The following is a 13,885-nucleotide window of genomic DNA, read 5'->3' as shown; positions in this document are numbered from 1 at the left end:
TCTGCGCGGTGACACCTCGCTGCCGTCGCTTCGCTTCCCTAGCAGGGTTTGCACTGGCAGGAAGAACGAGGGAGTCTTGGCGAGGATGCGCGGTGACCTGCGGGCTCGGAGAACTTGCACGCGCCCTCTCTCGCTTATTTTTGAACGTGGCATATCCAGACACAGCAGAAGCCGTGCGGTAGAGTGTGCATTCGGGTGTGTTTCTCCTCCCTAACGTGGTATCTATATTTTCTTCCCCGTTTTTCCATCAGCCTCTAGGTCCCGGAGAGTGAAGACTTCATCCCAAGGTCATGGCAAAACACCTGAAGTTCATTGCCAGGACTGTGATGGTGCTGGACGGGAACGTGGACGGGGCGTACAGGACCCTGAACAGGTAAGTGTTAAAGGGCCAGAATCATGCCGAGACCAGCTCTCCTGAGAAGTGCAGTGGCTGTTCTTTCCTCTTCCCCTGTCATACCTTGTTCTCAGACCAGTGCCCGCCCAGGTGTTCACAGTCTTGAAACTTCCCAGCCCCTCAGGACCTGAATTCCATCCAAGGCCTCAAATAGGGCCCAAAGGGGAAGTCAAGTGATAAAGTTGCCGGGAGGCAGGAACCTAGGACGTGGTTCAGAGAAAGCTCAGGGAGGGAACGGTGTGGGACAAAGCTAATGGAAAAGGTGAATTCAGAGTTGGGATCTTGGAGAATCAAGGAAGAGAGGAAAAGTGTTACAGGTTTAGAGGAAGGTTACAGCAGAAGCAGGAGCATAGAGATGGAAGTGAACTGGCTGGAGTGGAGGAGCTGCATTGAAATGTTTTAAATGCTAGTCTGAGAGATTTGAATGACCCTAGTGAAGAAGGCCTTACCACTGTAGCTCCTCAAGCAAATAGTTCCTTAGCCTCCCCTTCGTTATAAGTCTTAGACTTTCTGGCTATGCCTCATTCATCATTTTCTCTCTCCAGTGTGAAGCAGAGTTTGGAGAAACAAAGGTTTGTTGAGTTGAATTATTAAAGAATGGTATGAAAGAGATCTTAAAGAGATTATATGAGGTGGCCCTCTACCTTAAGGCTAGCAAGGTGGTAGCTTTATTTCACAAGTCTAGCAAGATAAAATTATATTTCTTGGCCACACAGTTATTGAATGGTGGAGAGGAGTGTAAAACCCATCTTTCTAGTGCAGTGTTCTTTGCTCTATGTTACTAGACTGTTTACTAGTTTCTCTGGAAATGGAGAGACCTCTGATAGTCATTTTCCAGTTAGGAATCCTTATTTGACCGGGTTTAAATACTAGTGGGGTTCTTGGGGGCTGAGAGGGTAAATGAGAGAGAACCTCGTTCTTAGCAAAGGGTGCTAGGTGCGATCGGCTGGATGGCGGAAGACCACAGTAAGTAGGGGCAAAGATGCTGCCAGAAGCTGTATAAGTGAAAAACAGTTGCCGGCTGAGGGTAGTTTGTGTGTCTTTTCAAAGGATTTGGTGTTGGGTCAGCCCCATGTCCTCATTCTGTATCTGCATGCCAGTCATATCCTTAGACAGAAGTGGTTCCCTCTGCATTGTCACTTACATTGAGAGTAAAAATAGTCAGTGACATACCGGGTGGTAAGATACCCTATTTCATTTTTCTCTATTACTGCTCATTCCCACCTCTCCTATTTCAGACCTTTGAGTGGCATGTCGGTGAAAGGGTTGTGATGTCTAATGACCTTTTTCTGCCCCTAATTGGAAGCACAAAATGAATGTCTTTAAGACTCCTGTAGTGCCGAAACTGGTTTGGCTCAGTGGATAGAGCGTCGGCCTGCGGACTGAAGGGTCCCGGGTTCGATTCCGGTCAAGGGCATGTGCCTGGGTTGTGGGCACATCCCCAGTAGGAGATGTGCAGGAGGCGGCTGATCGATGTTTCTCTCTCTCATCGATGTTTCTGACTCTCTGTCTCTCTCCCTTCCTCTCTGTAAAAAATCAATAAAATATATTAAAAAAAAAAAAAAGACTCCTGTAGTGAATTAGTTAGTGAGATGAAATGTTAAATTTGGAGAAAGGAAACCTTGCAGATTACTTCACCTTTTTTTCTGACTTCTCTCTGTGTGATGTGTTTTTGTAGATTTAGATGGGTCTCCTAGTCAGGGTGATTGAGATGCTTGTATTATTATTGAAGGGATGTCAAAGGGCAGCTGTTACTTGATGGTAAAACAGATTTCAAAGGCTCAGCTTTAGCATCCCTCACATTCTCTATTCCTAAAGCATAAATAACACAAAAGCAAGAAGTTTGTTTCAAGGAAATTAGCTACTTTGACAAAAACCAGAAATAATTTTGGTGCAATGTTATTTATCAAACCATCTCTTAAACTCAAGAAAGTAGCTACAACTTTAATACAGTTTTTTTTTTTCATATAAATGAGATTAAGAGCACAGACTCTGAAGCCCACTCCCTGGTTCCATCCCATCTCTGCCACTTACTAGCTTCATGATCTGTATGAGATTAAGAGCACAGACTCTGAAGCCCACTCCCTGGTTCAATCCTAGCTTCATGATCTGAGGTAAGCTAGAATGTCTCTGCCTCAGTTTCTTCATCTGTAAAGTGAACATTTGTAGTACTTTCATAGGATTGATGTGAGGATTAAGTTGATATGATTAAAGTGCTCAGAACAGTGCTTGGCACATAGTAGGTATTATATGTTAGTTGTTATTATAATTTGGAAGTTATTGTAAGGAATTTTTTACCTTTTTGGTATTACTTTGTGGGCAATTTTATTTATTTATTTTGAGAGATTGGGAGTTTGCTTCAGCGGTTTTTCTCTGTCTTCCTTGATCATCAGGTTATGCTTAAAGTGGCCTGGAGATGAAAAAATTAGAAAATAATTAAGCTTTATTTTGTCATGAGGATCTAGTTTGCTATTGGTATTGAAATGTTTTTGTTTGTTTGTTTTGTTTATTCTCACCTGAGGATATTTTTCCATTGATACTTAGAGAGCAGAAGGGAGGGGGAGAGACAGAAACATGGATGTGAGAGAGACGCATCAATTGGTTGTCTGCCACACGCATCCCAACCAGGGCCGGGGATTGAGCCTGCAACCAAGGTACATGCCCTTGACCGGAATCGAACCTGGGACCCTTCAGTCCTCAGGCTGATGCTCTGTCCACTGAGCCAAACTGACTGGGGCTGGAATGGCTTTTTTAAAAAGACAGTGATACTTTTCAACCAAGGCTCCTACTGTTTATCCTGTTGGTAATCTCATTTTAAAATAACAGCATTTATTTCCTTTGTATGCACTGCTCTTGCATCCCCCATTTCCATTTACAAAAATTTAAAACCTGGAAAGCAAAGTATTTCTAATTTCCTGCCTGAAGGAATTAATCATGTCTCCATTGATGACCTTGGCCTGCAGAAAGCGCAAGGCCAACTCCCCCTTCTGAGACTGTTTCTTTGTCTGAGATTGTTCTGATTTTCTTAAAACCAAACCTCTATCTACTAGTATCTGCCTCTTTCAAAATCCTGATTCAGCCAATAACTTTTAATTTAATCAGCATTCGAGTTTTGCTCTTTCTGTTTTTTTCTTTTATCTAAAAACTAGAGGCCCGGTGCACAAAAATTTGTGCACTTGGGGTGGGGGAGACGGCAGGGGGGGGAGGTCCCCTCAGCCGGGCCTGCGCCCTCTTGCAGTCCAGGAGCCCTCAGGGGATGTCTGATTGATGGCTTAGGAGGTGACTGGCGGGCCAGTCGGGGGATGGCACGGCCAGCGAGCAGCCGGCCCTGCCCCCCTGATCACCCCTCTGTCCCTTATCACTGTCCCCTCTCTCTGCCTGCTGGCACCCGCCTTGGCTGGCCTGTCGCCACCCGCTGACCAGTTGTTCCGCTGATTTGTCAATTTACATATTAGGCTTTTATTATATAGGCTCCTTCTTGATCCTGGGTGGGTGGTAGGTAAGAGAAGAATAAATGAATGGCAGAAGGTGAGGCTAATTTGTTTGGATACCTTTTGCCATCTGGCCTGGCCTGGCCCTATCTCAGAACTCATTCTTAGGCTGTTTTCAGATATCTCTAAACTTCTTTCTCCTTTTTGTTAAATAGCAGCCCCATACTTCTTTTAAGGGTCTCTTTTAGTCAGGACACTGGTCAGTGTGACACCACGTGGTTTTCAACCCTGACTGCCAATTAGAATAACTCAGGGAACCTTTAAAAAAAATTCTTGCTGCCAGGACCCAACCTAAGATTAAATCAGTGTCTCTGGACAGTGGCATCTGACAAGCAGCATTAAAAAAAAATTTCCCATGAGCCCTGACTGGGGACATACAAGAAGCAACCAGTGAATGCATAAATAAGTGGAACAAAAAATTGATATTTCTCTCTCTCTCCCTTCCTCTTTTATTTATTTTTTTTAAAATTGATTTTAGAGAGGGGAAGGGAGAGAGACAGAGAGAGAAACATCAATGTAAGAGTGAAACATTGATTGATTGCCTTCCAAATGCGCCCCAAACAGAGAAACCTGGGTATGTGCCCTGGCCAGGAATCGAACCCACAACCTTTTGGTGCATGGGACGACAGATGTTCCAACCAGCTGAGCCACACCAGCCAGGACAACAGGCTTCTTGAGGATAGAGACATGTGCTTTTTCATTAGTATATCCTTTGCATTTACCAAAGTGCCTGGCACATGGAAAGCTCTCAGTAAATGTTTACTTAATGAATGTAAATGTTCCTGTTACCTTCTGTCAGTTCCTTTACTTTAGTGTTTGTCACACCTTCCCGCTGAAGTATCCTTAACAGCAGGGAGTGAAGGAACCCAGGCATACCTTGTTTTATTGCACTTGGCTTTATTGCATTTTACAGATGTTGGGGGTTTTTTGTGTGTGTTTTTAACAAACCGAAGGCAAGATCCTTCAGCAAAACGATTACCTGTTTTTATTGCGATATTTGCTTTATTGCGGAGATTTGAAACTGAACCTGCAATATCTCCGATATGCCAAGGTTCTGCCACCACAGGCAAACATGGAATGTCCTTGGAGTTGTTGTTTTTTTAATAAAAATTTTTTTAAAAAAATATATTCTTAACTTATTTTTAGAGAGAGAGGAAGGGAAAGGGGGGTGGGGGAGGAGAAAAACAGAAACATCAATGTGAAAAGGGAACATCGATCACCTGCCTCCTACAAGCTCCCTACCAGGGATCAAGCACGAAATCCGAGCATGTGCCCTGACCAGGTATTGAACTGGCAACCTTTCCTTGCATGGGATGATGCCCAACTGAGCCACATTGGCAGGGCCTAAATAAAATTTTAGGGGTTTATTTATTATTATTATTGTTGTTGCCATTACATCTGTTTTAGGGCTGACACCATCACCCGTACGTACTCAAGTTAAACTTGGTGTACTAGGTAGATATATCAAATTTATCAGAGACTTTTGCCTTTGGATAGTACCCTGGGCACTCTGTCAGGTATCCTGTTAAGAAATGTGGCATTGTTGCCCTGGCCAGTGTGGTTCAGTTGGTTGAACATTGTCCGATGCACTTAAGGTCACTGGTTCGATTCCTGGTCAGGGCACATGCCCAAGTTGTGGGCTCGATCCCTGGTGGGGTGCAGGAGCTGATCAATGCTTCTCTCATCATTGATGTTTCTATCGCTCTCTCTTCCTCTCTGAAATCAATAAAAATATATTTAAAAAATAAAATAAAATTGCTAAATCCCTCATCTAATTTAAAAAGAAAAAAAGAAAGCATGGCATTACTTTTTTTTTCACTTTAGGGATTAAAACACCAATGTAGGAATAGGTTTGGGGAAAACCAATTTACATTGCTTAAAAAGAAAAGAATTTAATCAGAATGAAGAGGAATGGTTAGATAGAAAAATAAATTAAGAGATTCAAGCATGGCTCAGTGGTTGAGCCAACCTATGGACCAGGAGGTCATGGTTCGGGGCACATGCCCAGGTTGCGGGCTCAACCCCAGTGTGAGGCTTGCAGGAGGCAGCCGATCAGTTATTCTCTCTCATCATTGATGCTTCTGTCTCTCACTCCCTCTCCCTTCCTCTCTGGAGAGAGAGAGAGATATTCCCTCTCCCTTCCTCTCTGAAGTCAATAAATATATATGTTTAAAAAGAGAGAGAGAGAGAGAGAGACTCAAGCCTGAGACTCGGGCCCTTAGGTATGATTATCTCTTTTAGGCTTCCTTATGAATTCGGAACATTCGAACTTTGTGGCTGGGATTATCTAGGGAAGCAGTGCAAGAAGGGCATGTGGTTGGAAGGAGCCAGCTTGGGGCAAATATTGTGGCAGTGATTTTTGTTATTTATGGGAAAAATACTTATTTTATCAATTTTTATCAATTTAGATTTTAGGAAGGCCAGCTTGGGGCAAATATTGTGGCAGTGATTTTTGTTTTTTATGGGAAAGATACTTATTTTGTCAATTTAGATTTTAGGAAGCTGCATTTCTCTCTCTTTTTTTTTTTTATCGTGGAGTGTTAGATATGTATCCCATAATTGCATTTTAGCCTCAGGAAGTAAAGTGATATTTTAATCTATATTATTTTGCTCTTAGAATAATTTTCTAGGCAAAGAGTTTTAAGCATGCAGATATGAGCTGGCTGGTGCTGGAGTGTCCCAGTCTTCTGTCTGTCAGACACAGTGTTTGCTGATATACTCTTCTTCTTTTTCTCTGTTTTTCTCTAATGTCCTCTCTCTGGCCACCTTTTCTGTATATGTCTACTACATCCCAGGCTTCTTATCTCTCTCAGCTTTCTGATAGTTGGTAGTTTAAAAATAAGTTGCATGTTCTGTGGTCTAATTACAACAGTAGATAGAGAGCAAATGAAAGGAGAGGGAGGTGGTTAAAACTTGAGCATGTGTTGTAGAAGCAGTCTGACAAAGGAAACAGCCTATGTGTCTGCCTAGTTAGATCGCCGTAAATGTTCATTACATAACCAAGGGCCCTCATGGGTGCCCTGGGATGAGGAGATAGAGAGTGTGGGTTGCTAGGAAGCCCTGCATGATTGGCTGGCCCCAAGCGAGGGAAGGCAAGCACACTGCACACATGCCCAGATGACCCCGTTTATTGCTGGTAGGCGAGCTTCTGGGCCCATTGAGTCCTTCTGCGTACACATTGGTCCTGACGTAGGCTAGCTACATGGACATGTGAGTCTGCCTCAGCTCCTTTTACATAATCCCTTGAATTTCACTAAAACTGGCAGCTGATTTCTCCTTCAGTGTTATGTTGCCAGGCGCCTGAACTCAAGGCTGATCTGTTTACACTAAAGCTGTTCGTCTTCTAGTCCTTGAACTACCTTTGGAAGCAGGAACATCTTTAGTAACACCCTGTCTGTTTACTTCATGAGTTCTGCAAAGCTCTTCCCGTATCCTTTTTGTTAGAAATAAGTTGAGTAGATGCCTCTATGGTAGGAACTCAGGACCATTTGAAGATAATCTGTACTTTTTTTAGGATAACTAAAATCTTGGAACTTATTTGGTCTGTGTTCAGGAATTAGGTGGAATAGTCCCGGGAAAACCATTAGCAATCCCCTAATTATGTTGTGGGCCACCGATCTTTTTGTTCTTTCCCCTCCTCCATTCTCATATTCTTCTGTTAGTTTCCTTCATGTCTTACTTTTTTGCCTCACCACACAGGCATTTACTTGGTAAGATGACCACTTCGGTTCCAAACCCCTTTTGAAACTCCGGTAGGATACTTGAGTATGTCTACACTCTCTCCTCCCTTTGCAGTTCTCTTTCATCCTACTTTTAAACTGTCTTTGTCATTCCAGTAGGATCCTCTTCCAAAGTGAGGTCATATCCAGGGGTCCCTGTTCTTTTTATAGTCTATCCTCAAGTCCAGTCAGTCTCCTTATCCTTTTTATATTATATTTCTAGTTTTTTCTCTCTGGGACTTTTTCCCATTTTTTTTCTCTAATATACTAGGGCCTAGTTCAAAAAGTGGCCTTCATCAAACAGCAGTAAACAACTGAAGTAAATGCGTAGGTGTTTCCATGGTTACTTACATGTCAGTGTGCCATGTCTTGGCTTACATCTCTTGAATTAAGGAGCCTAGCCCAGCTCTTCCTCCCTCCTTCTTTCCTTTGCTCAGGAGCACTGCAGTAATTTGTCTTCTGAACCGCAGTGGTTTTTGCTTGAGGAGCAGAATGCTGTTGTGGAGCACAGCACTATAGACTGAATTCTACTTCTAGCTGTATTCTGTGATCTTGGGGCAGATTAGCCTCTATGAACTTCAGTTATCTAAAATCTAACTCTTAGCAAAGATAATATTATTGAGGCTTTCTGAGTCAACATTTCCAAGAACTGTGTCTACTGTAAAGTCAACCCCTTGAGCTCTGGACATTTGTCAGTTACCTAGAGGATTCATTTTTGTCACATATTTACTGATAAAGGCTTAATCTCTAACCTTAAGCAGCACACAAACCAGTAAGGGAGATGAAAAAAATAACAAATAACCACAGTTAAATATAATATTGTCTGATCATTATTTTAAAAGGGGCATTAACACTGTGCTATGGCATTGGTTTTCCCTGGACTTTCAGCAGCAACATCATCTGGGAACTTGTTAGAAATGCACATACTTGCCCTAGCCGATTAGCTCAGTGGATAGAGCGTTGGCCTACGGACTGAAGGGGCCTGGGTTCGATTCCGGTCAAGCGCACATGCCTGGATTTCAGGCTCCATCCCCAGTAGGGGGACATGGAGGAGGCAGCCAATCAATGATTCCCTCTCATCATTGTCTATCTCTCTTCCTCTCTGAAATTAATAAAGAATCTATTTTTTTTAAAAAAGAAAAGAAATGTACATTCTTGGGCTCCACCCAAGACCTATGGAGTCAGAAACTGGAGATGGCACAGTAGCCATGTCTCCAATTGTGTTTATGACTTCTTATATGTAATGAAAGGGCAGGGAAGGCAGGAATGGAACCACTCAAACAATGCCAGGAATGGAGGGCAGCAGCAGCAGGTGCCTCCAGATCTCCTCAGGATCAACTGATGATGGGTTGAGAGGGAGACACAAATTACAGATTGGAGCCAGAGCTCTCCGGAGCATAGGGATTAGATAGGTTATAGAATAAACCCCCATGTCTTCCTGGCTCAGTGAAAACAAAGAGGTGAGTTTGAGTTAGGCATGTTCTAAATCCAGCTGGAGAAGCTGCATTGCAAGGAATTGGGGAGAGGAAGGTGGATAACAGATTGAGCTCAGTTTTATGGACACTTAAAGATTAATAAAATGTGGTTTCTACCTTTGAGGATTTTCAGTCTAATAAGGGAAATATTTGTATAAGTAACGGAAGGGCAGAATGAAATAGTTGCTAAATAGGTCTACAAAAAAGTAAATGATTGTGTAATTAATTGCTTTTTTATTCCCCTCAAATTCCTATTTGGGGTCTCTATAAGTTGGCAGTTAATGCTGTATTGCCACCATTTCATACCCTAATTTTTTTTTAGAGAGAGAGAAGAAGGGAGAGGGACAGAGAGATAGAAACATCAATGAGAGAGAAACATTGAGTGGCTGCCTCCTGCACTCCCCCCACCAGGGATTGAGCCCACAATCCAGGCATGTGCCCTGACCAGGAATCAAACGGGTGACCTCTTGGTTCATGGGTCAGTGCCCAACCACTGGGCCACACCGGCTGGACCCTAATTTTTTACAGACATCAGTTGTTTGGTCAGTTGACTTCTGGCCTTCTGTAAAATTGAAAAGGAATAATAATGAGCCCAAGCTTCTAACTTCATTGCCTGCCTTAATACAGAATCCTCACCATGGATGGGCTCATTGAGGATATCAAGCGACGCCGGTACTATGAGAAGCCTTGCCGCAGACGACAGAGGGAAAGCTATGAAACCTGCCGGAGGATCTACAACATGGAAATGACTCGCAAGATCAACTTTTTGATGCGAAAGAATCGGGCAGATCCATGGCAAGGCTGCTAAGGCCTGTGGATAGTAGGCCCAGTAGGAAAACACCTATCTGGTTGTATCTCCATCTCTTTTCTTTCTGCGACCCGTTTCTTGCAATAAACTCAACCATGTATATACAAGAAGACCTGTGTGTATATTGAAATAATCCACTAGTCAGCAATGGACCCTCTCTTCTATTAAGTGAAAGAGAAACTGAGTCAAAAAGTAGTCTAGGAATAGAGGGGCTGGTTGGGAGGGGGGAATGGGGAGTTATTGTTCAATGGGTAAAGAGTTTGAATTTGGGAAGATGAGAAAGTTCTGGAGATGGATGGTGGTTGCATAGTTACATAACAGTGTGAACGTACTGAATGCCACTGAATTGTACACTCAGGTGGTTAAAATGGTGTATTTTATGTTAGGTCTATTTTACTGTAATAAATTTTTTAAAGTAGTTTAGGAGAAGTAAGGAAATTTCATAATTGTAGTGGAATATACCAGTATCTACCATTTCCTACCCAACTTTTATGAAACACAAAGCAAGATCTTATTAGAAAAGCATCTGTTAATCTTGTTTTTTTTGACAAGAGAAGATAAAATTTAATATCATGCACATGGGGACCCAACATACATGAGAGAGTCAGAGACCCTGCATACAGGAGAGATTTAGATACAGAAAGGGGGACTGAAGTATATAAGACACCGAGTTAGAGATGAGGTAATGCATATTGCAGGATGATAAAAAGAACAGATTTTCAGTTAATAAAAGTGCCCTGCCATATAAGTGGGTCAAAAGGTTAGTACTGATAATCTCTTTTTATGGGCAAGGCCTTTAATTCAAATTCTTCTAAGTAATTAAGTGGGGGAAGGGGAGCAGAAGTTTCTCCTGAGCCTGAAGCTAAAATTGCCTTCAGCTCAAAGTAATTTGCATTACCACCGAGGCACATCCTGGGGTGGCTGGTTCTAGACCCCCACACAATTTTCCCATACCCTTGCCACTGTCATAGTCTTCTTTTTCTTAAATCAATTTAAAATTTTTCAATTATAGTTGACATGTATTATTATACTAATTTCAGGTGTACACCCTAGTGATTAGACATTATATAACTTACTAAGAGATGATCCCAATAAATCTCATAATCATCTGACCCAATAACAGTTATTAAAATATTATTGACTATATTACCTATGCTGTACTTTACATCCCCATGACTGTTTTGTGACTACCTATTTGTACTTAATCCCTTCACCTTTTTCACCCAGTACCCAAACCCCCTTCCATCTAGCAACCATCAAAATGTTCTCTGTATCTATGAGTCTGTTTCTGTTACACTTGTTCATTTATTTTGGTTTTTTAGATTCAGTTGATAGAAATGTATTGGCATTTTATTGTTCATGTTTTTGATGTTTGTTTTCTGTTCTTTTTAAAAATATGTTTTTATTGATTTCAGAGAGAAGAAGGGAGAGGGAGAGAGAGAAAATCATCGATTGGCTGCCTCCTACAAGCCCCTTACTGGGGATCAAGTCCACAGCCTGGCATGTGCCCTGACTGGGAATCCAGCTGGTGACCTTGATTACTATTGGCATGTCAGTGAGAGGGATTTACCCGCAGGCCAGTCAAGTTTACAACTAAATGTTGTAATTTTGATGTGGTTGTAGAAGGAACGAGTACATTTACCTACGCTGCCATTTTGACCCGAAGTCCCAGCCTCTGTTACTCTTTACTATACTGCCCCCCATTGTTAGGTAAAAGAAGGAAAGGAAGCTTGTATATATTTGGAATAAATTCTGCTTCTGAAATACCCATCGACCAGATGAGAGTGCTAGAAGCCTGGCCCAAAGGGATCCTTAAGACAAATTTAACATTCACCTCTGTTTTCCCTCTTTCCTTTAGTTTTCCTTAAGGAGGCTGATAGAGGGATGGTGGAGAAGTAATAAAGCAGTAGGTGAATGGTAATAAAGGAAATAGGAGTATTGAGAAATAGAAGGGCACAGAGCCAGAAATGCCCACAGCAGCAGTCGTCAAAGTGTGGTTTTCAGATCTGCAGTATTGACAGAAGCTGAGAAATTGTTTGAAATGTACATTCTGGGACCCAGCTTTAGACTTCTGAATTGGAAATTGGGGTTGGAGCCCAGTAATATAGTTTAACAAGCCCTGCAGGTGATTCTGATGCCTGCTAAAATTTGAGAACACTGTCCTATAGTGCTCAAACGGGAGTCTAGACCCGTGGTTGGCAAACTGCGGCTCGCGAGCCACATGCGGCTCTTTGGCCCCTTGAGTGTGGCTCTTCCTAAGCCTTAGGAGTACCCTAATTAAGTTAATAACAATGTACCTACCTATATAGTTTAAGTTTAAAAAATTTGGCTCTCAAAAGAAATTTCAATCGTTGTACTGTTGATATTTGGCTCTGTTGACTAATGAGTTTGCCGACCACTGGTCCAGACAGAGGACCCCACCACTTCCCTGCCTTTCCCCAAAAGGCACTCCAGGGTCTGTGACTTTTTTAAAATAAATTTTTATTGATTTCAGAGAGGAAGGGAGAAGGAGAGAGAGAGAGAAACATCAGTGATGAGAGGGAAATTGATCAGCTGCCTCCCACACTGGGAATTGAATCTGCAACTGGGTCTATGGCCTGACTGGGCATCAAACCACAACCTCCTGGTTCATAGGTTGAAAATTTACCACTGAGCATGCCAGCCTATGGAAATTTATTTTTATTAATTACATTGGGGGGGGGGGGGGGGGGGGGGGGGGGGTCGTATCTGCCCCCTGGGAAGAACAGCTACTCTGCTTCCTCTCCTGCTGTGTATTTCCTCTTGTCTTGTTCCCCTGACAGCCATGCTGCTGATACAATGAGAGTTGATGCCAACCCCCTGAAGGAGAACAGAGGGTAGGCAGAAGCTGCTAGCCCACCTCATCTCAACCAAGCCACAGCTCTCAGCATGGTGTTTTAAAAAAAAAGTAGGGGGGGGGCAATGGGGGGATAAGGACACATATGCAACACCTTAATCAGTAAAGAAAAAAAAATAAACAGCAGATTGCCAAGGCCACCCCGCCTCCAACCTCTCCAGATTGCTAGTGTCCACACATTGCCCCCTTGTGGTGTAGTCGTGTGGCTTCAGATTTCTGGCCTCAATTTTCTTTTCACTATCTTTTCTCCCTTTCACAAATACCACACTTATTGATAAAGCAGGCCTGCCAGAAGATATGCTGTAGCCATTGTTCTTGCCTTTCAAGGCTTGATCTCTCTTCCATTTGGCAGCTGTGTGGTGAAGAAGACGTATTACAGGGCATTGCACAGAAATAGCTTAGATCTGGGCCTTGCCCTCTGGAAGCTCACACTGTGGTTGGAGAAATTCTAGATACAGATAATCTTCGACTGGGTCACCTTTGTCTAACCTCATTTTAACAAGTTAATCAGTTAGGCTTTGGTACTCCTGAATCACCTGTCAATCTCTGACTCTGGTCTTTACTACATCATTTTCCTATGATTTTGAGCATGGTGTCACCTCCTGCCAGTTGCTATTGGTGAAGAATGGAAGCCTGGCCGTTGCCAAAATGGTAGGGTATGTTTGAGATAGAACCAGGCCTGTTACTTCGCAGTATTCCTCTGAGGTAGAAGTTGCTTCTGAGCTCCCTCCAAAATACTAAGGGGTGACTAAGATCTATAATTTGTCTCTGAAATTACACCCTGCTTGTCTTAATCTAAAGTCCTGACCATTGTCCATGTCCCCCAGGGCAATGATGGGCTTTAGCAGCTGGTCCATTGAGAGGCCTCATGTGTAAAGTGGGTATCTGGCCGGCTGGCTGAAGTTCTAAACAGCTCGTGTTGTCAGGGCGAGGAGAAAGACCTTCCACTCCATGCTCTGGGAAGGTAGAAGATAGCTCGTGTTCATGAGTAGGGATTGTCCTAATATGTTTATCTCTGTACTGGGTTCAGAAGAGGGGTGGTTTGGTATTCACCCACTTACAAGGTGCTACATGCAATACCTCCTACCCTGTTCTTATGTACTTGTGACACTGGATTGCCTCT

General features: G+C 42.8%; 1 protein-coding gene across 1 annotated transcript in view; it reads left to right on the top strand.

Moving 5' to 3' along the window:
• Nucleotides 1-9,994, top strand: part of MRPS21 (mitochondrial ribosomal protein S21) — a 10,816-nt gene extending 822 nt beyond the window's left edge. Inside the window, exons 2-3 of the mRNA XM_005867383.2 lie at nt 252-373; nt 9,707-9,994. Of these exons, the coding sequence (XP_005867445.1) occupies nt 291-373; nt 9,707-9,887 (264 nt within the window). The 5' untranslated portion in view covers nt 252-290 and the 3' untranslated portion in view covers nt 9,888-9,994. The remainder of the gene's footprint in view (nt 1-251; nt 374-9,706) is intronic.
• Nucleotides 9,995-13,885: the final 3,891 nt, after the last annotated feature.

The sequence above is a fragment of the Myotis brandtii genome, unplaced genomic scaffold (genome assembly GCF_000412655.1).
Source record: "Myotis brandtii unplaced genomic scaffold, ASM41265v1 scaffold250, whole genome shotgun sequence".
In the NCBI taxonomy this organism is placed as follows: domain Eukaryota; kingdom Metazoa; phylum Chordata; class Mammalia; order Chiroptera; family Vespertilionidae; genus Myotis; species Myotis brandtii.
Note: the sequence above shows the minus strand (reverse complement) of the source record. Positions and strands in the feature narration are given on the sequence as shown.